This window comes from Musca domestica, unplaced genomic scaffold, assembly GCF_030504385.1.
Source record: "Musca domestica strain aabys unplaced genomic scaffold, Musca_domestica.polishedcontigs.V.1.1 2, whole genome shotgun sequence".
NCBI classification, from domain to species: Eukaryota; Metazoa; Arthropoda; class Insecta; order Diptera; family Muscidae; genus Musca; species Musca domestica.
Genome location: NW_026712249.1, coordinates 15,960,850 through 15,988,318, shown reverse-complemented (window position 1 = coordinate 15,988,318; position 27,469 = coordinate 15,960,850). Strand labels below are relative to the sequence as shown.

Genomic DNA, 27,469 nt, shown 5'->3' with positions numbered 1-27,469 from the left:
ATATACAGTTTATTCTGAGATTCATAACGAATTTTTGTGTAGAATATTTCCTCCTTTGACAATGTTCACAAAAAATTGAATATTAAGGGAGCATTAGACCTAAAATGGAAACATGTTAATTTAACAGTGAATAATGTAAAACACACAAATTTCACTGGTGATATATACATTTGGAATGTTATTTTCTTAAAAACTATTAATCCCACATATATAGTTCATTCTAAAATTCATAATAAAATTTTGTGTAGAATATTTCCTTCTTTGACACTTTCCCCAAAAAATGAGGTATTAAGGGAGATTTTGGCTTAAAATTGAAACATGTAAAATTAACAGTAAACAAAATGTTAACACATAATTTTCTGTTGCAATATACAAATTTCGAATGTAATTTTCTTAAAAACTATTAATCTTAGATATATAGTTTGTTCTGAGATTTGTGATGAAATTTTGTATAAAATATTCTCCTTTTTGACACTTTCCTCCAAAAATCAAATATTAAAGATGATTTTAAATTGGACTAAAAACATGTTATTTTAACAGTGAAAAATGTAAGCACATAATTTTCACTTGCAATACATAGAAATTCGAATGTGATTTTCTTAAAAACTTTAAAACCTAGATGTATAGTTTACTCTAAGATTCATAATGCAATTTTGTGTAGAATATTTCCGCCTTTGACACTTTTCACAAAAAATGAGGTATTAAGGGAGATTTTGGCTTAAAATTGAAACATGTAAAATTAACAGTAAACAAAATGTTAACACATAATTTTCTGTTGCAATATACAAATTTCGAATGTAATTTTCTTAAAAACTATTTATCCTAGATATATAGATTATTCTGAGATTTATAATAAAATTTTGTGTTCATTATTTCCTCTTTTGACACTTTCCCCGAAATCCCAAATATTAAGGCAGATTTTGACTTAGAATGGAAACATGTTATATTAACAGTAAAATGTAAACACATAATTTTCACTGCTGATATACAAATTTCGAATGTAATTTTCTGAAAAACCATTGTACCTAGATATATGGTTTATTCTGAGAATTATATTGAAATGTTGTGTAGAATATTTTCTCCTTTGACGCTTTCACCTAATTCTCAAATATTAAGGCAGATTTTGACATAAAATGAAAACATGTTATATTAACAGTAAAATGTAAACACATAATTTTCACTTGTAATACACATAAATTCGAATGTAATTTTCTTAAAAACTATTAATCCTAGATATATGGTTTATTCGGAAATTTTTAATGAAATTTTGTGTAGAATATTTCTTCCTTTAACACTTTATCCGAAAAATTAAATATTAAGGGAAAATTTTGGCTTAAAATGGAAACATGTTAGATTAACAGTAAAATGTAAACACATAATTTTCACTTGCAATACATAGATATTCGAATGTGATTTTCTTAAAAACTATAAAACTTAGATATATGGTTTACTCTGTGATTTGTAATGAAATTTTGTATAGAATATTTCTCCTTTTAACACTTTCCGGCTAATATAAAATTTTATGTTACTTTCAGGCCTCAACTCGTAATTAGACTGTGGAAAATTTGATCAAAAAATAAAAAAAAATTGAAAATATTTTTTTCTTTTTTGGCAATCATTTTTTCTATATATAATGGAGATAGAGATTTTTCGTCTTTGGTGACTTATAGTGAAATTTGATGTAGAATATTTATGTCTTTGACGTCATCCTTCTATAATGATGCCTTGTTGGAAATTATTGCATAAACTCACACAAAGTACGGTTTTAACCCTAAAATGCGTTTTTCATAAATATGAATTCCTGGCGTTTATGTAAGATCTAGACTCTGGATGTCTTCTGGGACCTATAGTGGAATTTTATGATAAAAAAATTTGTAGAATATTTTGAGAAGCTACGACTACGTTTGAAGATCGTTTTAGCCATATTTTGAAAAAGGACCAAAAATATGCCTTTCGTTGCCTCGCAAGGTGGTTAAAATATCGGAATCTTAAATCGAAAATTAAAAAAAAAATATTCTAAAGATGGGCCCTTCCATTTTGGCTACTTTGCAATGTTAAGTATCAAAATGCCGTTACACGTGTTTTCTTTTTATACCCTTCACCATGCTATGGAGGGTACAATAACTTTGTCATTCCGTTTGTAACTTCTCGAAATATTCATAACAGACCCTACAAGGTGTATATATTCTGGATCAGCGTAAAATTCTAAGACGATCTAGTGAAGTCCGTCTGTCTGTCAGACTGTCAGCCTGTTGTAATCACGCTATCTTTCGAACGAATTGAGCTACAAGGCTAAAACTTTGCATACATTCATAGTTTACCAGTAGGCAGGTTAAGTTCGTAAATGGGCCATGTCGGTCCATGTTTTCGCATAGCCCCCATATAACGGTAGCTCCCGATATTCGGTATTTTGATGAGTTCAGCAACATTATTCACCGGAATCGTTTACAATTTCGTACTGGAAGATCCTAATGGGTACTACAGCCTATGAAAAGAAATTGAGTAGACAGGTTCAAGTCTACGTATAGCCCCCATATAACGGTACCTCCCAATATTCGGTATTTTCATGATTTTTGCGACATTATTCACCGGAATCGTTTTAAATTTCGTACTGGGAGATCCTAATGGGTACTACAACCTATGGCAAAAAAAATCGTATGCAGGTCCACGTATTCATATAGCCCTCATACGGTATTTTCATGTTTTTTGCGACATTATTCACCGGAATTGTAACAAATTTCGTAAATAAAGTTCGCAATGGGTACTACAGCCTATGACAAAAAATTTTCCGATATTCGATATTTTAATAATTTTAACGACACTATTCACAGGAACTGTTTCCAAATTCGTATTTGAAGTTCGTAATGGGTACTACAGCATATGACAAAAAGGTTGACATCTTCATATAGTCCCCATTTAACGGTTTTCAATTAAGTGGTACTTTTCAGATTTTTTTTGAAAAATTTCAGGTTTCTTCCAAATGTTGGAGAGGCCGAACTTTGCTGCTTTTTTACTTGTTTTTTTTTTTATATTTTTTTAAGTAATAATATAATTTTTATTTCAAAATAAGGAAATTGTTTTTCAAATTTGACTTTTTTGAATTTTTGTTTTTTAAATTTATTTTTTTTTTTTTTTTTTAATTTTTTCAAATTAAACCAAAATTTTATTTTTATTTTTTTTCTTAATTTTTGTTACCTTACCTAATTATCAATAATGTTTGCATAAACAATTCTGCATCTTAACTTTGTATTTCTTTTGTACTTTTATGGCATTTTTTATTCTTTTTTGGGGTTAGAAAACAACAACAACAAGTAATCCATCATTGCAATGACAATTTTATCAATGAAATTAAATGCCAAGAATATTTGCAAAAAAAAAAAATCATAAAAATAAATAATTAAATTCAAAATACATTGACCGACATTTGCCGGGCAGAAATGGAATTAACCTCAAATCCAAGAGATAATTTAATAAAAAATAATAATAATAAGACAAAACAGCAACAACAATACAAACAAATATATGTAAGTACATTTGGTGGAAAGTCGAAATGTCTATTCGGTTCCAAAATCCAAATAGAATTAAGAAAATCCAACGGCACACACGCAGTCTGTTGTCGTTGTGGCCATAGCCGTCTTCGTGGTTGTCTGCCTGTCTATCTGGCCATCATCAATCTGGATGAAAGGCGATCGCAACAAAGATGATGAAGATGATGATGACGACGGCGAGCGTGATTGTCATGAGGCATGACGATGGTGGCTGTAAGCTTCTTCCATCATTATTAGGAGGTTGCTCATGAAGATCATGTGTAGGGTTTCCGAGTAGCAAACTAAATTTCGAAAATTTTGTAGAGGAATATTGGAGGCTCTCTAGAGATGTTCCAAAAATGAAAGACCTTGGTTCCCAGAGACCTTCTATGGAGATAGTAGACTCTACGGAACGTAGGCTCTTCTTTAGAAAGAAGATCGCTCTCGAAAATCTACTGGAGAGAGGCCTTCCTTGGAGGTGCACCCCTTTCAGAGGCCTAAGAAGGCTTTTATATCTTCCAGATATAAAAGAAGGCATTTTAGGAAAGAGATCTCTTGACAGTTTACTAGAGAGCGGCCTTCCTGAGGTATTCTATTCTCCTTGGAGGTGTACCCCTTTCAGAGGCCGAAGGAAGCTTTAATATCTTCCAGATATAAAAGAAGAAATTTTAGAAGTCATCGTGGGATAGAGATTCTGCTGGAAGAATTCAACAGTTAAGAGACCTCTCGGAGCTTGTCCATACATATAATACATTCTTCCTAGGTTTTATAGATATATGGATTCTTCCACTGATTAAGATAATTCCCCTTTTAGGGGCCTAAGGAAGCTTAAATATCTTCCAGATATAAAAGAAGCAATTTTAGAAGACCTCTTGGGATAGAGAGTCTGCTGAAAGTATTCAGCACTTAGGGGAACCCCCAGAGACTGGCCATAAATATGATACCTTATTTCTAGGTTTTATGGATACATGGATTGTTCCATGGTACAATGAAGAGAAGGTAGGTCAACTTTGAAAAAATTGCAAGTATAGAGGTCTACCTGTTTGGCTTGTAATGTCAGAATTAGTATCAAAACAATAAAAAATCAAACAACTTGTTGCATTGATTTTGAATAAATAATTTAAAACCGCGAAAACTGAATGAAAGGTCAACATTTCTTTTCAAAATCATGTCCTATATATCTCTTATGGTTTATTTCGCGACAAAAACTGTAGATTTTGTCGATGCATTCGTTGCAATAAGCATTTTGAAAACACCCGAATTTGAATATTTTCTGAATAATTTTTTATTATTGAAAAGAAGACACAGACATAAGCAAATGAAGTTGACATATTAAGCCAGAAAAATAAAAAAATTTAAATCATATGGTAGTTCTGCCCTACCTTGATATCATTGTACCATGGATTGTTCCACTTAAAAATCTTTTAGAGGTCTTTCAGTGGTTGTTTACCTTCCAGATAGACCGATTCTCATGGCAGTAAACCTTCCCGATGCCTCTCCATAAAGACAAATTTCCAAAGGTCTTAATAATAAAATCTGCAACACCTGAATCCGAAAAAGGATATTTTCACTACAGAACCCATGAACCGGTCATTTGTAATTTACCCAAAATTTCGACCAATTTTTATAGAAAAAATAATCCCAAAGCGGCAACTAACATCATGACAATATTAATTAAGATTTTCAAAACTATTTGAACAAATGGCGGGGATTTGATGGTTGATTGAATGGTTGGTGGACAAATTATAAACAAAAACTTTATAAAATTTAAAGATTCCAATTTCCAAGGCACTTGGAAAAAACTTGTCATTAAAATATATATTTTTTCGATTTTTTTTTAAATAAAAAATCACTTTATTTTCAGTTAAAAACATTTATTTAAACAAGTTTTCTTAAGAATTAAAAATCAATAATTCATTCATTAATTTTCACACAATTCTTCACTTCAATTTCTTTATGTTTCAAATATATCTTAATTTTATTACTTCTTTTCCTTTTTATATTTCGTTTTTTATTTATTTTTTTAACGTTTTCTAGCAGTTGAGTTATCTTACGGTGATAGCTTAAGAGATATTTCGACGTGTAAACCGTTGAAAGCCGCGAAATCAACTAAAACGCAGCGCCAACAAAACAAGCAACGGAGACATGGGGACTCATCAAACACAGCAACGGCGGCAGAGACAGCAGCAGCGGCAAACAGTAAAACAGTGGCTGGCACCAATAAAACCAAAGCTGTTGTTTGTGAAGTAAACGGCGACGCCTTCAAAATAAACAACTACAACGACGAACATAATAACGACAACAACGATGATGATGATGATGACGACAGCCCCAACAATATTAACAACGATAACAATAACAACGGCAACCACCATATAAAGAGCAACAATACCACCAACACTCTCCTTCTTCTTAGTCAGAGTAACAGTAAACACCAGTCGATGCGACGTAACCAACAGAGAATCAATGTTGTTGACAACAGCAACAATACCAACACTAATGATAGTGGTAGTGGTATTGGCAAACAACATTACAAACAAAAGGGGAGCACACAGGCGATGGCAGTCAATAACTCTCTAAAAAGTGCTGACTCAACCAAAATACAATCAAGAGAACACCATGGGCAGAGATCTTTGCAGAGAGCCACTGCTACCAATGTTAGGGAGAGTAAAATAAACAAATCAAGCAAACAATTAATGAATGAAGTTCACAATAAAGATCAAATGGATCAAAAATTACCCAGGGAAGATAAAAACCGGCAACAGCAACAACAAAAACATGGAAAGCATTACTGGCAGTGCAATGTTTCACCAACCAACTCCCAAGATGACCAAGGCAATTCGTTACATTTCAATAGCGGGATAAAATGTAATGATACGAACTACTCCTCCGCCTCTAGTTCCGACAGCGAAGCCGGTCATAATCCCAAATTGAAAAATATTAAAACAAATCCCCATTACTATCAGCTACAACCAAGACCCAACAAATTCCCATTGCACACTCAAAGAACATCCCGGAATTCATCAGCCACATTAAGTGGTCAGAGCAAGAGGAAAACGAAAAAACGTGAACCACCACCTGTACCCTCTGTAACACCCTCATCATCGGCGGGTCATTTGTCGCAAAAGCAATATCAAATATCCCTGGAAGAATTGAAGATTCCATTAACCGCCAATGCCTCAGATTTGCAGTCAATGCAGACATTTGAGACATTCGATGCACCTCTAATTGAGGATGACAGTGACACTTGTTCGGCTAATGAATACATGGCCGAGAGAACTATTGACAGAGATTTCCAACGGTGTGAGAGCAAATTTTCTGCGAGTAAAAGTTGTGCAGATTTGTGTGCAGAAGGGTAAGTAAAGATAATTTTTCTCTTCATACTGGAAGTCTTCTTCTTCTTCTGCAATTTTAGAGAAGAAGAAGCCTTCTTCTTATTTTGCTATTCTAGAGAAGAAGAGAAGCCTTCTTCTTATTTTGCTATTCTAGAGAGGAAGATAAGTCTTCTTCTTTTGCTATTTTAGAGAGAAGAAGAAGTCTTCTTTTTCTGCTATTCTAGAGAGAAAAAGAAGAAGTCTTCTTTTTCTGCTATTCTAGAGAGAAGAAGAAGAAGTCTTCTTCTGCTATTCTAGAGAGAAGAAGAAGCAGAAGAAGTCTTCTTCTTCTTCTGCTATTCTAGAGAGAAGAAGAAGAAGTCTTCTTCTTCTTCTTCAGCTATTCTAGAGAGAAGAAGAAGAAGACTTCTTCTTCGAATTCTTCAGCTATTCTAGAGAGAAGAAGAAGAAGTCTTCTTCTTCTTCTTCAGCTATTCTAGAGAGAAGAAGAAGAAGTCTTCTTCTTCTGCTATTCTAGAGAGAAGAAGAATAAGTCTTCTTCTTCTGCTATTCTAGAGAGAAGAAGAAGAAGTCTTCTTCTTCTGCTATTCTAGAGAGAAGAAGAAGAGGTCTTCTTCTTCTGCTATTCTAGTGAGAAGAAGAAGAAGTCTTCTTCTTCTGCTACTCTAGAGAGAAGAAGAAGTCCAGTTCTTCTACTTTCTGGAGGAGAAAAAGTCCAGTTGCTTTCTATTCTCTCTAAGAAGACGGGTTTCTGAATCGAGTCGCCACCAAGACGTCATCCCCTTTATATAAAACCTGCATATGTATACACATATGTGTACGTGCGTCTTCTAACATGCTCCGCACATACCTTCAGTTTTGTCAGTTAGTCAACTATTTGCAAAATAAATCGTATTTTTGCCGGTGGGTTATAAATTTGCACTGACTGCCGGCAAAGGTGCTATTTACCAGTTAACGTTGTTGTTAGTAACTGCTGGATCGGTTGTTTGGTTAGCTAGCTGGCTGGCTGGCTATTAGCTTCGCCGTTCGCTCGCTCCGCAGCTCGCTTTATTCACTCACTCACTGTTGGTTTTCAGTTCAAAGTGTCGATGACATCATTTGAATTTTATTTGATTTTTTGCTGATTTTTCTAATTTTTATTTTTTTAGTTGGCCAAAGTTTTTTTTTTTGGAGTAGCAGCAGCAGCAGAAGAGTTCAGTTTTGGGTTTTTGTTGCCATCGCTGAAACGGCTTTCGTGTTTCAGTTTATTTATTATTATTTTTGTTCATTTTTTTTATTTGTTAATAATGAACGAACGAAAAAAAAATATATGAACTGAAGAAAAGTAAACCTTTAATGTGTGTTGAACGAAGTTGGATGCCGGTTATTGGAGACGGCGTTGTATTTGTTGTAATTTCTAATAAATGTATTTCTTAAACTTTTTTTTGTTAAATGGAAAAATGAAAATATTTACTTAAAATTAGCAATGTGCCAAAATGAGAAATCCGTTGCTACAGCTGAAAAAAAGAAAATCCAACAACACTAACCGTTGCATATCCACTGACGAATATTTATTCTTGAGGGGGTTTGAAGGGAGAAACGCCAGCCAATTAATTGCTATGATAGAGCAGTTAGCAGTGGCTAGGTTTCACTCGAAAAAAATTGTCAGTTGAAACAAATTGTACACCTGATACAATTTCATTTCAGAAGCAAAAATAAAAAGCAGTAAGTTCGGCCGGGCCGAACTTTGAATACCCTCCACCATTTGGAACGAATTTAGAAATTTTCAAGAAAAAAAAATTAAATAAAATCCGTTAAAAATTCTATTAAAATCTTAAAAATACCGAATAAAGCCGTTATATTGGGATCTACACGAAGACGTGGACCTGCATAAGTAACTTTCTAAACTAACTTTCCATTACAATATTCAAATACGAAACTAGAAAAAAATCCGGTGAATAATATCGCTAAAATTATCAAAATACCGAATTTAGGGAGGTACCATTATATCGAAGCTATACGAAAATCTGGACCTGCATAGACAGGCTGTACGACCTATTAGGAACTTCAAATACGAAATTTCATACAATTCCGGTAAAAAATGTCGCTAAAATCATCGAATATTTGGAGGTACCGATATTTAGGGGCTATACGAAGGCCTGGACCTGCATAGACAATTTTCTGTCATATACAGCAGTTCCCATTACGAACTCTAAATAAGGAATTTCAAACAACTCCGGTAATAAATGTCACTAAAATCATCAAAATACCGAATATGGGAAGGTACTGATATATGGGTTCTATACGAAGACCTGGACCTGCATAGACAATTGTCTGTCATAGCCTGTAGTTCCCATTACGAACTCTAAATACGAAATATGAAACAATTCTGGTCAATAATGTCGCTGAAATCAGCTAAATACCGAATATAGGGAGGTACTGATATATGGGGTCTATACGAAGACCTGGATCTGCATAGGCAATTTTCTGTCAAAGGCTGTAGTAACCATTACGAATTCTAGATACGAAATTTGAAATAATTCCGTTGAATAATGTCTTTAAAATCATCAAAATTCCGAATATTGGATGGCTATACGAAGTCTTGGACCTGCATAGCCACTTTTCTGTCATAGGTTGTAGTATCCATTATGAACTTCAAATACCAAATTTGAAACATTTCCGATGTATAATGTTGCTTAAATCATCAAAATACCGAATATAGGAAGGTATTGTTATATGGAGACTATACGAAGGCCAGGACCTGTATAGCCAATTTTCTGTCGCATGCTGTAGTGCCCATTACGAATTCTAAACACGAAATTTGAAACAACTCCGGTGAACAATGTCGCTAAAATCATCAAAATACCGAATATCGGGGGTAGCGTTGTGTGGGGGCTATACGAAGACCTGGACCTACATAGACAAATTTCTGTCATACACTGTAGTACCTATTAGGAAATTCGAACACGAAATATGAATTCGCTAAAATCATCAAAATACCGAATATTTGGTACCTTCAAAAAATCATCAAAATACCGAATATATACTGTTCTGTGGGGGCTATAAAATAACGTGGACCTATATAGACAATTCTCTTCCTATAAGTGAAGCGCTTAGAAGGAACGTCTTGAAAAATATAGCTAAAATCAATCAAAATGCCGAATATAGAGAGGTATCGTTATTTGGGGGATATACGATATCGTGGACCTATCAAGACAATTCTCTTTCAGGGGGTAAAGTACCCAGAAAGAACTTCTTGTATAGAATTTCAAACAATTCCAATGGAAAATGTGGTTACAATCATCAAAATAGCAAATATCAGGAGGTACCGCTATATGGGGCTTATACGATATCGTGGACCTATATAGGTAATTCTCTTCCAGACGGTAAAGTACCCACACAGGACTTCCTATCCAGAATTTCAGACAATTTCATGAAAAAATTTGGCTGCAATCATCAAAATACCGAATATCGGGGTGTGGGGGAACGTTATATGGGGGGCTATACGATATCGTGGACCAATATAACTCATCTTCGAACTTGAGCTGCCTGCAGACAAAAGACTGATATGTGCAAAATTTCCTATCTTTATTTGTTTTGACTGTAAGTCAAACTTTATATATCTTCCATACTACGTTGTTGGTCGAGGAGGTTTGTAGTAGATAGGAGTGGTAAAGTGGTTTTCCTAGAGATTTAAAGAGATTATTTGCATTCAATTGAGAGGGAAAGAGATTGAAGGAAGAGAGATCAAGGAAAATGAGAGAAGGAGAGAAAGAAAGTGATTAAGTGAGAATGATATATTTGAAGAGTAATGAGTTTAGATATCTAAGAATATAATAAGATTTAGAAGAATGTACAGGAGGAAAGAGGGAGGAGGAGTAGATGAAAGTGACCCTGGGCAGCGAATACTTTTAGCAAACTGATAGATGATAACGAGATCTATATCTGAGTAGAACGTTAGAGCTTCTATCTCTTGGAATGCTTAGACAGTATTTTATCTGCCAGCATTATAAAGTCCCTCTATAGACTTAGAGAAGCGATTCTCAGATCTGTATATAGTCTTTACTCACGTTTGTTCTATTAAGCAATGTTTAGTTTTGCTGCTGCCCTTGTATGACCTCCATGCTCTTTTCTGAAGCAAAGCAAGGTCCTTAGTCCACCGAATCGAAATTAACCTACGATAAGGTTTTACAGCAGAAAGTTAAGGTATTACAGCAGAAGGTTAACGTTTTACAACAAAACCATGATGCTTTTATTTATTTCCAAATAATCGTTTGAAGTCTTTTACAGACATTCCTGATTGGGCGCCATTAAATTTATTCAACAATTTCATTTAAACTTTGTAATCAAATCAAAGCTTTTGATGTTTTTCGAAGAAAAAATTAATGTCTTGATTGGAAAATGCAAATCATGACAAATTAACAATTTGTCATAGCTGCAATTCTGAAGAGAATTTCCAACTATCAATTAATTACAAAATAAAATAGTTAATTAATTAAAATCGTGATCATACATCAGACGAATGACAAGAATATTTAAGAGATGTGGAAAAGATTGTTAATTACTTCTAGGAGAATTCCACAGCTAGGAAAAACAATGGACGAAGTTGGAAGGTGGTGGAAGGAGCACGTAATTATTTATAGAGAAAACACCTCTGCCAAAAATGCAAATGGGATTCATATTAATTCTCTTCAACCAAGAGGGTGTCAGAAAGACCTGAGCAGCAATATTAACCAGTTGTTTATTCCTAGCGGACTTTTTTGCACATACCTCTTTCAATTGAGGTCCAAACCTTGCACTTGCAATATTTATATTAATATTTATTTAGGTCCTATGCGCAATGGACAAATTTTATTCATTCCGACAGATATTTTTCAATTTGTTTCAATATGGATTTTGTTTCACATTGTAAAAGCAATACGACTCATCTGAATCGGATGCTAGTTGTGTGCTATTAACCACAGTTATTTCATTTTGTTCCTATTGACATAATAGTATTCATTTGAATTGTAATGACCATCAGACTGCTGGGTATGTTCCACTAAGAACTTTTGGTTCTAATGTCGGTTTATTGTTTTAATTTACATCTGGAGGAAATCCCCAGTTATAGACGAATTATTCTTAAAATATGTGAAAACGCAATTCATATGCATTTATGTTTTTATAGCCTATTGTCAGGCTCCTAAGTTTTCGCCATAAATTATTGATTTGCAATTTTCTCCGGTATTTTCCAAACAGGTTTTTTTTTCGCAATTTTCGTTACCATGGCAATGTGGAAAAATAACGTGATTTATGAAAATAAAAAAAGAACACTTAATTATGTTCTAATGACACCATGAAGGATAGATGCGAAATAGATTTGAATATCAAAGAAGTTTACTTGTATTTTTTTCCAAAATACCGAATTGAATTATAATAAATGTGGCAAATAAAATATTGAAATTTCAAATTGTTGTAATTATTGAATGTCCACGTTTCGCTCTTACAACATACAACACACATTAGGAATAATTATGCGAAGATCACTTAGTGTGATCCACACACTGACTTGTAAATAGATTTTTTCTTAGCGTTAAGTTAACTTGAGTAGTGTGTAAGTAGAATAAGTTTCACTCTGAATAAAGCAACCACCGAGAGCAGAAGTGCGTTTTATTAATACAACAGCAGCAAAAATAGAGGACAAGCAGATTTATATTCAACACAAATACATAAAGATTTATATTTACTCATGTAAGTGAGAGTTCAAGGTAAAGAAGAATGGAATCATACAGCTGCGGTCAAAAAAAAAGCAGCGCAATGCATTGAAATATTCCTACTTAAGAAACCCAATTTTTTCTTTGAAATGGCGTAATGTTCGTTGCAATATTTAATGGTATTACATTATCATTTATTATTTATATTGTAATAAAACCGAAAAGTTTTGTTTTTTCAAAATATTGTGTTAAATAGAACTCATTTTCGAAATGAAGTCGGTCAAAAAAATAGCAGTTGTAATAAAAACTTAACATAAATTCATTTAATTTCCTTCTATTAAACTGTAAACCTTATTATTAATGTAAAGTGCATTATTCCCTAGAAATTAATACTTTGTTGCAAAACCTTTGTTGCGTATCACTGCTTCACAGCGACGTTTCATTGAAGTGACCAAATGTTGGCATCTTTCGCATGGAATTTTTAGCCAGGCTCCTTGAATTACGCTCCATAGTTCATTATTATTTTTGGGTTTGGCTATGGCCACCTCCTTTTTTATATCGCACCACAAATTTTCAATTGGATTTAGATCCGGTGACTGAGCGGGCCATTCCATGAGATCTATCTTGTTGTCCTGAAACCACTGTTTTGCTAAGCGGCTGGTGTGTTTTGGATCATTATCCTGTTGAAATGTCCATTTTAAAGGCATTTCATCTTCCGCATATGGAAGCATAATATTTTGCAATATTTCAACGTATTGAGTGGCATTCATTGTATTTTTGATCCAAAAAATTGGCCCTACTCCGTAGTACGAGAAACATGCCCAAACCATCACATTTGATCCGCCATGTTTGACCGTTTTAGTTGTATATCTAGGATCATATTCTTTATTTTGTGGACGTCTTACATACTGTCGGGAACCAGTACCACCATATAAAACAATTTTTGACTCATCCGACCATAATATGTTTCTCCATTTTTCAATTGGCCATTCAATATGTGATTTTGCAAACTTCAATCGCTTTGTGACGTGTATTTTTTTCAATAGTGGCACCTTTCTCGGACTCCGTGCATACAGATTGTTTTCGCGTAATACTCTGCGAACAGTTTCTACACTAACAGAAGGACAAACACTGTCTCTTATTTCTGTGGCGGGCACTAACGGATTTTTGGTGCTAGCATTTTTTATCATCCGTCTGGTTTTTTCTGACACCACAGACTTTCTACCTCTAGTTTCGATTTTCTTTTCATATATTTTTGCGTTTCTGATCATTTTGGCAGAACAGTTCAACAAATGTTGTATTTCTTTGTAAGTTTTCCCTTCTAATATTAATTTTTTTATCAAACGCCGGGTATCTTCACTGCAGTGCTTTCCTCGTCCCACTTACCAAGAAAAAAAAAACTAATTATATTTAAAAACACAACAATTTGTATATTTCCTTACTTTTTAATTCGATTGATTAAGAAAAATTTGAGATTTTAAAGATATTTTCTGATTTTGATAACCTGCTGCTATTTTTTAGACTGCATTAATAAGTGGACTATTTGAAACTATCCAATAATACAACAACAAGTGCAATAAAAATGTCAAAATTATTACTCGTTTTGTTTTGCACTCACATACTATAACGGTTAATACAGTAGTGGAATTAAAAAAAAGCACAGGTTAGAAAATACAAGCATGAATTATTGATGATAGGGTGCGCTGCTATTTTTTTGACCGCAACTGTATGTTTATAATTTTTTCAAAATTATATCTTTGACAACATCTCATTGTAAAAATGTTCATTCATAAATCCGTTATATACAGTAGCTCCAAGCGAAACTTGTACACTTAGCAAACAATTTTCTTTCATGCAATATATGATTATTATCAAATTCACTACAAGAAGAAACCCATATTTTTATTACTTTAGGGTACTAGAACTAGCCGTAGAACAATAGTTTACTGTTTTTATTTAATTAACAAAATAATGGCATTTATTCTAAAACTCACCAAATTTCTATGCAAAAGCTAAACTCGTACACGGCAACCCTGTTTCGAACTGCGTCCAACTTCACGTGATTGTTGTCCTAAAGGCTAATTTATCACAAATTTCCACGTGTTGTATAATTTACTGACGTAAATATTAAAAAAAATAAGAGATGGGAAGACAACATTACAAAAACCATAAATCGGTAAGTGAAATGTCTGAGATTGTTAATGGAAGCCGATGGATGTTTAGAAAATGAGTCAAAAACGGTAAATAATAAAATATTTACCTTGAGTGAGATGAGAAGTATATTTTACGGCAGATCATAAAGTATTCATTTTTGAGTCCACTGAAGCTTGCAAAATTTGCTGAAAATGATTAGGGAAAATTATGTTGCCTCAAACAATAAGAAATATACTGCATAAGTCGAATTACAATGGAAGAAGAGCTAGACATAAATCTCTAAACCGCAAGCGAAATCAAGAAATAAGATTGCGATTTGTCAAGGAGCAGATATCAAAAAATTTTTCATTTTGGAAAAATGAGCTGTTCACGGACGAGAGCAAATTCAACCTTTTTGCTTCAGATGGCAGACCTTATGTATGGAGAAAGATGAATGAAGTGTTCCTTTTCAAAAATATGAAGCCTACAGTGAAGCACGATGGTGGGTCAATAATGGTGTGGGGTTCATTTTCAACCTCTGGACATTTTATTGAGGGTATTATGGATCAGACTATGTACCTTAACATTTTGAAAGAAAGTTTGCCACTCTGTAGGAAAAGCTCGGCCTTGGCGAAGATTATTATTTTTATCAAAACAATGATCCGAAACATAAGGCTTATACGTCATGGATACACCACCAAGAGTCCAGACATAGACCCCATAGAGAATTTATGGAGCTATCTAGATAGAAAAATCCGCCAGCATACCATATCTTGCAAAGAAGATTTGAAGAAAGCTTTGTTGGAAGAATAGCAAAAAATTGAACCTAACTTTTCCGAAAAACTTGTTAAAAGTATGCCAAATAGGCTAGAAATGGCAAAAAAGTAAAGGAATGCAGGAATGCATACAAAATATTAATGTCTAGAAATACTTTAAATTATAGGAATTGTACGAGTTTGGCTTTGGCATTGAAATATGATCCCTTTTAATGTTTATTTTTTTTTTACTTTAAATGAATTAAAATGTTTTTTTTTTTGCTTTTTTATTACTGACTCAGTGTACTAAAAAAATAAAAAAAAAAACATTTTTTGTGAATTTTGATTTTTGGAAAATATAAAAAATTCTTTAGCTGTACGAGTTTTGCTTGGAGCTACTGTATATTTTACTTTGTCAAATTTAACTTTATTGGAAATAGGTTTTCCATCTCTGATGTCGATGTTGTTTTCTTTTTCTGGCATGGCTCCAGGAATGCGATCCATTTATTGTTTTTGGGGAAATCCTAATATTTTTATTAGATGTAAATGATGTAGTACTGTAATTCAACTCTCAGATTACTTTCTACGCTTAACAATTCGTAAGCATCAATCAAAATTGATGCCTCATAGTCCATTTAATTCTAAATATACTGTCCGTAAATCAACGTAGAAGTTTGATCAATAAAAAAGTAATTATATTTTTCCTTTAAATTAACATTCAACTCTATTGGATCAATGCCTTTACGAAGACAACAAACAATAAAACGCCATATAAACACATGAAAACCACTTAATAACACCATTTTAAACGAGTAACTGTGTTTTAAATTCCTTTCTCACTCTCCCACTCAGAGATAGAGAAACTCTCCCATTCTCAGCCATAAACAAATGACAACAGTTTTCTATTTCCGTTCAATGTTATTTAAAATTTGTTACACGGGGTTTCTCTTTCCTCTCGCTCTCCCACTAAATGAACCGGGTTATTGAGCGATTTAATACCACATCTCTCAGTCTGCCTGACAAAGCATGCTTTGTTTTTTTTTTAGATTAACCTTGACTTTTTAATGGGAAAATAAACAAAAAATGAACATTTGCCACACGATATGTTTGTTATCCTCTTCATTGGTTTCCGCTTGGTTTTTTTGCTTGTCGTAGGGCCGCAATTAATTTACATACATATAAATTTCAAATTATTTTGCATGGCTTTAAAGGATTTAAGGATTTGTGAGAATTCCAACATAGATAACATGCTTAGAGCATTTGATTATAAATATAACAATGGAATGATAAATATGCGTTAAATCTTAAGTAATTTTCTTGTGACTTGTCACGCAACTACAAATTGCGATGGTGTCTGATGGTGACATGATGTGATATCACTGATGGGAGCGCGACATTGCGACAATCAAAGAAAGAGAGGGAATGTAGGAAAGTGAGTAAACAATATTAATTCATTGTATTGTGACTTAATGAAATTCTTGCAAAATTAAAGCATATTTGTAGGCGTTTTTTTTGCATGAGGGAATTTTTTGGCAATAATGTAGATTTAGGGTTTTTTATCCCGCCAATGGTAAGGTATATATAACTTTGATTAATGGCGGCTCCGATCTCTGTCCGTGAACGATAATTTGAAATATTTGAATGTGTTTATTTTATTATACCATCCACCATATATAGTATGGAGGGTATATTAAGTTCGTCATTCGGTTTGTAACTCTTCGAAATAATAATTTTAGACATAAAGTATATATATTATTAATCACCGTAAGACAATTTAGCCCTGTCCGTCCGTGTTTTCGTTTGTTGCAATCACACTGGAGTCAAAACGAATAAAGTTAGGAAACTAAAATTTTGCACAGATCAGTCTTTTGTCTGCAAGTGGGTCAAGTTCGAAGGTGGGCTATATCGGTCCACGATATCGTATGGCCCCCATATAACGGTGCCCCCCCCCCCCCCATATACTCGGTATTTTAATGATTATAGCCAAATTTTTCAATGAAATTGTCTGAAAATTCACAAAAGGAGTTCCTTCTTAGTACATTTTCTATATGAACCACGATATCGTATAGCCCCCATATAACGGTACCCCCGATATTCGGTATTTGGATAATTTCATCTACATTATTCTCCGAAATTGCTTCAAATTTCGTATTTGAAGTTCCTAATGGGTACTACAACCTATGACAGAAAATTGTCTATGCAGGTCCAAGTCTTCGTATAGCCCCAATATATATTTTTTTTCCTCTCAGACAATCCATATTATCTTTTTTTGCCTCATTTTACTTTCGACATATGGAAACCCTAAAGGCATATTAATGTCAAATTACAAAGGGAAACGACGGCAGAATTTGGGTGCGGCTCTGGCATCCCTTTATGATATGTCACAAAATATGCCATGCGAAGACTTAAAGCTGTTTATGTACTCTCACCTTAATTCTTTTTTATCTTTGAATTTCAGTTCAATACCACTCTACCCGAATAAGTCACCATACAATACATCCGAAAATACTCCACGTCGACTTCGACCGCTGCCAGCCAAACAATTGCAAAAGTTACAACCAAAACCGTCACCAAAACTAATAACGGAACAAATGGCCCAATCGATATCCTTTAAAGAAAATCAAATACCCGACCATGAAAAAGGAAATATGAAATCAGATAAACGTTTCGAACAGGAGATAAACAATCGCAATCAATTTCTAAAGTTGTGTGAGAAAAATCGTTTCTACAAAAATCCCAATTTTTCAGAACCATGGAAAGTGTTTTCGATGTGAGTGGTTTGGTTTTCAGGTTTTCTTTTTTATAAAAACAGTAATAATTCTTTGTTTATTTGCAGAATATCGGAACGTTTGCTTAATGAAGCTTTGAGTGATATTGAAAATGATTTCACTGCAGGTGTTTCAAAATTCGTAGATGATTTCTTGGAATTGGAAATAAAAACATGAATACATTTGCATTTATGATAGTACAAATTGACCTGATGTTACTTAAATATGTAGATTTCATTTTGTAAAAATAATAGAAAATATATTTTTATAGAAATATGTAACTAGAATAAAATCTTTATATAACAAAACCAAATAGTTTTTGTATTTAAAGTAAAAAATTAGTGCCAATCTTATGCCAATATATAACAATTTGCATTATTTTCCTTACAAAAGGTGCAACTCCGATTCATGACGATTTGTGTTGTGTAAACGCCAGGTAACCGGGTTATCATTTTACAGTGATTAGCATTGACATCACCACAGAAAAATGAAAATAACGTTAGTTACATCGATCATTTTCCTTCTCAATTAATACTGGCTTGGTTTTAGTTTGACGTCGTATAATTCAATTTATTTTTCGGAAGCCCATAACAGCGCATATACTATTTTTCCCATATTACGAATTTGAGGAAGATTCGCCATTTATTTTATTCGATCTTCTAGAGCCCTATCATACAAAACCGTCTTCTACAACCCTATTAAGCAAACGTTTTTGTTTTGATTTTTATCTTTATCTCGAATTTCCGCTTTCATCCTCATTTCTTGTTCTTCTTGTGTATTGTGACGGCGTTTGTTTTTTTGGAAGGCATTGTCGTTTTTGTAAGTTTGTGTGGTTTGGCGTCGGTGCGTATGTCGGCGCGCATTTTATTTACATTCACGGAGAATTCAAGAATTTCAACAAAGAAATAACTAAATTGACGAATTTAATAGAATATACAACACATAAATAATGTCTGAAGATGGAGAATATGAGGCCCATGAAGATAACACAAATTACAAAGCCATCAGGTAAGTTGGTGGAATCGTGCAAAAAGTTGGCAGAAATTTCACAATGACACTCATTCCCGCCCCTTGTTGTTTTCAGCTGTGAAAAGATACCGGAACTTTTCCTCGACAAATTGGTGGCAAAGAAATATTTCAGTAAATATGGCAAAATCAGTCGCTTTATCCTGAAACCCAAGCGTTTAAGCTGCACAGTTGAGTATGAGAATGAAGAAGATGCCGAAAGGGCCTATATGGAGGCCGGCGAATTCAATGGCATTGAATTCGAAGTGAATTATGCTGAAAATAAACCACCTCAGGTTCAGAGTACCGAAGAATGGGTAGATCCCGATGTCCAGTCTGAATTGGATGCCATGAATCCCGGGCATCGCAACTTAGGTGGTGGTGCTAGCAATACGGCAAATAGTGGCCCAGGTGCTATGAGATCATTGTTCGGTGTGCCAGCAGCGCCAAAATTAACAACACTAACCCGCCAACAAGTTTCAAAACCACCGAGTACCATCTTACCCATAGCCAAGCCAGTAAAAATGCCGACAACTCGTGTAGATTCTCCACAACCGGAAATACCAAAAATTGACAGCTCAGTTCGCAGTGAATTGGAAGCTATATTAAGAAGACCCGCCTTTACAGATGAGGACAAATATCGTGTGCTGGATGCTCGCGATAAACTAATACGTTTGACAACTGTCCGCCAGACAGACATTAAAAAGGCTGTAGCAACGAAGGGTACATGCCCCGATATGTGTCCGGAAAAGGAGCGACTTATGCGCGAGTTTCAGAGGCAGGTAAGGTAACACAGTTGATTTGTTTATTAGATCGAAATATGCCACTTTTGCCGTGCAGGATCACACCTTCGTATAACGGTACCTCCCGATATTCGGTATTTTGATTATGTTAGCTACATTATTCACCCGAATCGTTTTAAATTTGGTAGTTGAAGTTCGTAATGGACACTACAGCCTATGACAGAAAATAGTCTGTGCAGGTCCATGTATTCGTATAGCCCCCATATAATAGTACCTCCCTATTTTCGTTATTTTTGTGATTTTAGCGACATTATTCAACGGAATTATTTGAAATTTGGTATTTGAAGTTCGTAATGGATACTACAGCCTATGACAGAAAATTGTCTGTACAGGCCCACGTTATGATATAGCCCCCATATAATGGCACCTCCCTATTTTCGGTATTTTTATGATTTAAGCTCCATTATTCACCGATTTTTTTCAAGTTTTGCATTTGAATATTGTAATTTCTTATGACAAAAGTTGCCTATGCAGGTCCACATTTTTATACCCTCAGCCATATGGCTACAGAGGGTATATACAATTCGATACGGTCAAAACGTGCCTAGTCGAAATAACGGTTTTAGACCCTAGGTCTCTTTGGACCAAATCCATTTCAGAACATTTGGAGTCGATCTAGCGATGTCCGTCCGTCCGTCCGTCTGTCTGTCTGTCTGTCTGTCTGGCTGGCTGGTGCGCACGATAACTCTCGAAGGAAGTATCCGATTTGGTTCAAACTTGGTACATCGTAATATTTTTGTCAAACTTAGATCGAGTTCGGAGATGGGCAATATCGGTCCACTCCTTCTGGTACCTCCCCCACAAAAGGTCGAAATTTTCAAAAAACTTATTTGTTGCACAGAAAGAGAAACGATAATCCGATTTTGCTTCAACTTTGCAAATCCTAATATTTGCATCAGTGCTAGGTCATGTGGGAAAATGGACAATATCGGTCCACTCCATCAGGGACCTCCCCCACAAAGGGTCAAAATTTTGAATAATTAAAGCTCTTATAAAATGTGATGTAAGAGTCCGATAGTCTTCAATTTTCACACATCCCAATAACTTTTTTAGTCCAAGGTCTGGTGCGAAAATTGAATGTATCGGCCCACTCCATCTTGTACCTCCCCCACAAAAGGTCGAACTTTTCAAAAAATATTTTTTGCACAAAAAGAGAAAGGATAATCCGATTTTGCTGGAACTTTGCGAATCCTAATATTTTCATCAGTGTTAAGTCATGTGCGAAAATGGTCAATATCGGTCCACTCCATTAGGGACCTCCCCCACAAAGGGTTAAAATTTTGGATAATTAAAACTCTTATAAAATGTGATGTAAGAGTCCGATAGTCTTCGAATTGCACACATCCCAATAACTTTATTAGTCCAAGGTCTGGTGCGAAAATTGAATGTATCGGCCCACTCCATCTTGTACCTCCCCCACAAAAGGTCGAACTTTTCAAAAATTATTTTTTGCACAAAAAGAGAAAGGATAATCCGATTTTGCTGGAACTTTGCTAATCCTAATATTTTCATCAGTGTTAGGTCATGTGCGAAAATGGACAATATCGGTCCACTCCATCAGGGACCTCCCCCACAAAGGGTCAAAATTTTGGATAATTAAAAATCTTATAAAATGTGAAGTAAGAGTCCGATAGTCTTTAAATTTCACACATCCCAATCATTTTATAAGTGCAAGGTCTGGTGCGAAAATGGAATGTATCGGCACACTCCTTCTGGTACCTCCCCCACAAAGTGTCGAAATTTTGAATACCCATGAAGCTAATAAAACGCCAAATTAACATCCGATTCCATTTAGACTTGGCACATCTCAACATTTCTATCAACACAAGATCTGTTATAAAGGTGGTATAGATCGAACCATTTCTTCTCCCCCATGCATAGGGTTCAAGATTTTGAAAAACGAAAGCCCAAATAAAGCGAAATAAACATCGAACTCTCCTTAAATTTCACACATACAAATATTTTTGCTAACACAAGATCGGTTGTGAAGTTAATATATATCTGCCAACCCCTTCTGGGGTCACAATTTTCAATAATTTTATCTGTCATAACTTTCGAAACAATTTAGCAATTCTTTACTACTTGCTATGCTCAAATATTTCTTTAAACAAGAAGCCTGATATGAATATGAAATTTATCGGAATTTATGATTTCGCATAAAATTGGACATAAATATCCTTTATTTTATTGTTGCCAAATATTTCGCTCAATATTTTTTATTTGTATCAGATGAAGTATAAAAGTGAAACATTTCGGTAGACTCTATCTTGTACATCACGCACATTTTAACATTTTCTAAAAATTATTACATATCTCATGCATAGTGAAGGAGCTAGTCGATATAATCCATACCAGGAACGTCGGAATATTTATATCATATTTTGGGGTCCGATACGAAATAGACAATATTTAGCCATTCCTTCGGAACCTGCTCCATAGAGGGTAAAACGTTTGAATAATTGTAACACTAGTCAAATATATTTTGATTATTTAATCGAACATAGGCTGAGGGTATATATCTGTCGGCAATACCGACTGATACTTTTTAACTTGTTTTGTATCAGGATCATCAACATGTCTTGTTATAAAATTAAGGATCTAGGTTTCTACTTTTGAAAGCAATTAAATGCAAATAAATAAATTAATAAGTTTTCTTTTCCCCTCCCTCTTTTAGGTCTCCACCTTTGAAATGGACGCTGATGAAAATTCCCAGTCGACGATATGCCACAGGAAAGCAATTAAAGAATATTCCCGCAGTAGTGCCGATCAGGAGGTACCATTATCACACGAATTACGCTCAGAATCCGTGCTGCAAATGACCATGCTATATTTAATGCATCGCATTATGGATCTGTGTGATGATCCGCAAACCTCATTAGGTGATTGGTTTCATTTTGTATGGGATCGTACCCGTTCAATACGCAAAGATATCACCCAACAAGAATTGTGTTCTTTGGGCGCCGTACAATTGGTAGAACAATGCGCCCGTTTTCATATACATTGCGCCGCTCGCCTGGTTGCAGAAGATCCTTCAGTATTCGATAAGAAGATAAATGCCGAGAATTTAACAAAATGTCTACAAACCTTAAAGTACATGTATCATGATTTGCGTATTAAGGGAGTTGAATGTCCTCGCGAGGCAGAATTTCGTTCGTACATTATTCTCTTGAATTTGGGAGATTCAAACTTTTTATGGGAATTAAAACAGCTGCCCGAAGCCATACAACAATCATCGGAAATCAAAAGGGCAATTTCCTTCTACAATGCCTTGCAGAATAATAACTATGTGAGGTTTTTCTCGATGATACGTTGCGAGAAGACGTCCTACCTGGAAGCTTGTATTCTATTGGGTTATTTTAATCGCCTGCGTTTACGGGCCATGGAAGTTATTATCAAATCTCATAATTGGCGTAAAAATGATGTTTTCCTACCGCTATCATATTTGACTCATGTCCTGGGATTTGATGATGAATCGGCAGCTATAAATTTCCTGGGATATCATGGTCTACAATGTGATGAACTGGAGGATCGTGTGCTGTTAGAACGTATCCAAATGCCGGATATGGAATTTTCCATGGATCGGGCATTAAAGGTAAGTAAACAATTTATAATAAATAAATAAATAAATTAAATAATCTTATCCTTTTGCTTGCCTTCCCCAGCTTGTGGAATCGAAACGTTTGGTCTCCGTGGGTGAATGTATATGCGGTGATTCCTTGCCTTCCTCAAAAACCTTTGAAGATCATCAAACCCATTCCAGTTTTGATGCCAATGGTTTGTTGCGTGCGGATGCCTGGTCAGCCCTCGATCAATTACGTGGTGAGGAGGCCCAAAAGAAATTGGCGGAAAGAAGAGAAGTCATTCCACAAAACAAACAACCCATATCCATTACCACCACACCAGCCTCAGGATTTCTCAAACCAACTGATAATATTTTTAAAATGCCACAGGCTTCTCCTCCCATTTCGCCCAAACAATCACTGCTAAAGAAACCGACCACTCAAACCATTCCGGAACAACCGGTAAAATCAATATTTGGTTCCATACCCAGCAATGAAGAAAGCAGGAGCTCCTCACCGGGTGGATTTAAATTTGGTGGGAATATTTTTGGTGGCACTGCTACTGTCGCAACAACAAATACAACGTCTGCAACCACTTTTAAACCTGTACAAGAATCATCCGCAGGAGGAGCATCTATTTTCAAGATACCTCCTGCCACAGCACCTCAAGCAAATACAAATTTATTTCAAACTTCCATATTCAAGCCAACAGCCGAAAAACCTGCGGTAGTGGCTTCGGGAAATATTTTTGGTGGTTTTAAGGCCACAGAAAATAAACCGGTGGCCAGTAGCACCAATATTTTTGGTAGTGCTGCTAAGGAAACTGCCAATATTTTTCAACAGCAACAACAACAGCAAACCAACATTACAGCCAACTCTAACTTCCAAACCGACAATGTGTTTCAACATTTCCAAACCAAACCTCAAATGTCAATATTTGGAGAAGCTGCCAACAACTTGTCATCTCCGAAAGATTCGTCTAATTTATTTTCATTGCCACAAAAACCTGCTCCTTTATCCTCGGCTCAAGAGATGGAACAACGAAAATTACAACTTGAAAAGGAGCATGAATTGAAACAGAAACAACTCGAAGAGGAGAGGCGGAAATTAAAGGAGTTGGAGGAGAAACGTCTTCGTGAAAAACAAGTAAAAGAGCAACAGAAACAAAGGGAACTGGAACGCCAACACAAGGAAGAACTTCGAAAAACATGTCTTAAAAAGGCCAATGAAGAAACTCAGGCTATCATGGCCATGGTCTTACAGGAGGAACTGGAACAAATTGCCCGCACGGAGTTGCGCAAGTATCATATGATTCAACAGGGATCTCAGCTACAACTGGAGTCCCTCTTGGGGGATGTTGTACAGAATTTAGTGGAGGACATTGCCCATGAAGAATATGCTGTCATGTGTTATGATCAGCTTTTATTGAATCGGTACTTCAATCGCTGGCTTATGCATTTGCGCAAGAAGCGGGAACAGCGTAAGCTTATGGAAAGTACTCCGATTTGGGTGACCACCAATACCAGATCCGAATTTGCCCAGGCTTTGGAACATCCCTGTCAAGACAGTAATTTGGAAATGATTAAACGCTATCGTTTGGGCCAACCTTGTGATTTTAAACAGCTAATGCGGCTGGGCAAGCATTCGCCATTGGCCGAGACCCATCAGACCCGGCCTTTGTGTTTCTTCACCCTTGTCGGCCGCCATTTGTTGTCGAAACAAAATCTCACCCCTGCCGGCCTTTTGCAGCAAAGGCAATATTTTAAATTTCTCATAAGTATACCCTCGGACAAGGAAGAGCTACCGGGTTTCGAAACATTCTGCAATAAATGGCTTTTGAAGCATGTGCGAAAAGCCCAACTGGAAACGGGACCATTTGTCCATGGCCTAGAGAACAACATGGCATTGTGTGTGCGGAAATTAAGTGGCATCTATGCCCACAATGAGCAAGGAGATGAAATGCGTAACGAAGGTGACCACAGTGATGGGGTGGTTTTCATCCTCAGTGGTGAGGAGTTTAATTCACGGGCACGTAGACGCCTCTATAATCTATTGAAGAATTCTAAAAACTTCAAAAAGATTCCCCTGGCCATTATAGCCTACAATTGTTTAATGCGAAAGGAGCTCGTTGCAGAAATGTTGGATCTCGAGACGCTGGAAGACGAGGATATGGTGTGCAAGTACAAAATATTGGGTAACGGTGTGAGTAGAAAAGATTTTAGTTTTCGTAAAGCCATTAAGGATGCCATAGATTTCATAGCCATAGAAAGTTATAAGGAAAACTGTCAAGAATCGCAAGCATTGGCCATGGAAAAGGTTTTAAGTTTCTTGGATGCCTCACTGGGTGAGGAGATATTCTATAGATGGCAAGAATCGGCCAGAATTAATCCAGTATTTCAAAAAATCTGTCAAAATCCTGAACATGTCAAGGGCATTTATCACAAGGCCTTGGAGCAATTGATACACATTACCCAAGAAGATTTTTCCGAAATGCCAGAATTTCCTGAAGAACTAAAAGAATTTGTGCCGCAGCAAAATGATAATATAAATATACCACTGGGCTTGGAATTTTTCCCGGCAGATTGGAAAAAAGATACAGGGAAGAAGGCGATTTATAAATTTCTCAAGAAACTCCAGCTGCCACCTATGAATGGCATGTCTCCACCTGCCACGAATTTGGAAGAATTGGAATTGTGGATTTTAAATTATGCCTCAGCGTGTTTACCGCACGATGACATACTGGCCACCAAAGTTGCCCACGAATCCATTTCCAATGTAATACAACAACTACGACAACTAACAATGCAATACCAATTGACGACCGACGCAACAATGAAATATCTAAACTATTTGACAATTTTAAAACCCATAGTATTTGCCTATATTAACAGACATCTAAAGGAGTTCTGCGAAGAATTAAAAACCACTCCCGTAATCTATATAAAACGTGACCTTTACAATTATCAAACCCAGCCATGGTGGCTCAACTATCAAGCTTTGGATATGGTGAACTTTGATTATAGCTCCCCGCCATCAAATGAACAAATCGCCGAGGAGGAGACACTTCAGGATGACCAAAAGGAAAATGATTTTACCACACAACAGCTGGAAGAAATCATTGCCAAGGCTGAGCATACTTCACGCAAAGTAGAAAACAATCTAATGGCCATAAAAGACAAAAAGAAAATCACAATATCTCTGCCCACCAATCCAAACAAACAAGGAGCGAATATTCAGCTTAAACGTAACCTAGATGAGTCGCTCTATAAGTTTGAATTGTCCAAGAAATTGGGTGAATTCGATACCAGTTATATTGAGAATTTAACTCAGGACATTGATAATTCCATACATGAAGTCCTGCTCGGTCATGATGAGAATTCCGAGAACAACAACTCACCCGAAGGACCAAGAAAACGCAAACGTCTATCGCCGTTGAAAAATCAAAATCACAATACACCGCCACAAGCCAGGAGCAATAACAAAGTAGATGATATTATTGCCCGTGCCATGCAACTGATACAGAAGGTCGATGCCATGGATGATCGACGAAAGAAAATCACGGTTTCAAACAAATTTCGTTGTGGAATTTGAAAGGGGAGTTTTGTTGGAGTGGCGATCGATCGAATGCACATTGTGTTTTGTTTTCTTTTATTTGTTGTACAGTTTTATTTTTTATTTGCGAATCGAAATAAATGTAATTATTTACTAATTATTACTAAGCTAAAGAGTTGGTGTTTTAAAAAAATGGACTCGGGAAAGATGAACTAAACTGAAATTGGATATTTAATCAAATTGCATTGGGGAAACTTCTTTGAGGAAAGGAAAGGAAGATGAACAAGCAAAGTTTCAGTATCAATCGGTTTTGCCGACAGATGTATAGCCCAGTCTTGAGTTATGATTAGTCAAAAATT

General features: G+C 35.4%; 2 protein-coding genes across 4 annotated transcripts in view; both read left to right on the top strand.

The window, feature by feature from the left end:
* The window catches only part of LOC101888664 (uncharacterized), a 109,692-nt gene extending 91,218 nt beyond the window's left edge, over window positions 1-18,474 (top strand). The window contains exons 9-11 of one of the 3 annotated variants that reach the window (XM_059121873.1): window positions 5,568-6,882; window positions 17,881-18,192; window positions 18,259-18,474. In XM_059121873.1, the coding sequence (XP_058977856.1) occupies window positions 5,568-6,882; window positions 17,881-18,192; window positions 18,259-18,367 (1,736 nt within the window). In that variant the 3' untranslated portion in view covers window positions 18,368-18,474. Of the gene's footprint in view, window positions 1-5,564; window positions 6,883-8,010; window positions 8,166-17,880; window positions 18,193-18,258 lie in introns of those variants that run through there. The other 2 variants (XM_059121872.1, XM_059121874.1) reach the window with 2 other exon arrangements.
* Window positions 18,475-18,998: 524 nt separating this feature from the next.
* LOC101899087 (protein xmas) lies at window positions 18,999-27,272 on the top strand. Its single transcript, XM_059121871.1, has 4 exons — window positions 18,999-19,198; window positions 19,275-19,977; window positions 22,673-23,590; window positions 23,661-27,272. The coding sequence occupies exons 1-4, from the start codon at window positions 19,140-19,142 to the stop codon at window positions 27,147-27,149; spliced, it is 5,169 nt and encodes a 1,722-aa protein (XP_058977854.1). The 5' UTR covers window positions 18,999-19,139; the 3' UTR covers window positions 27,150-27,272.
* The last annotated feature ends 197 nt before the right edge of the window (window positions 27,273-27,469 follow it).

Coding starts and splice junctions, on each gene's coding strand:
- LOC101899087 (XM_059121871.1), top strand. CDS start 19,140: ATGTCTGAAGATGGAGAATATGAGGCCCATGAAGATAACACAAATTAC. Junction 19,199..19,274: donor ACAAATTACAAAGCCATCAG/GTAAGTTGGTGG, acceptor TGTTGTTTTCAG/CTGTGAAAAGATACCGGAAC. Junction 19,978..22,672: donor TGCGCGAGTTTCAGAGGCAG/GTAAGGTAACAC, acceptor TCCCTCTTTTAG/GTCTCCACCTTTGAAATGGA.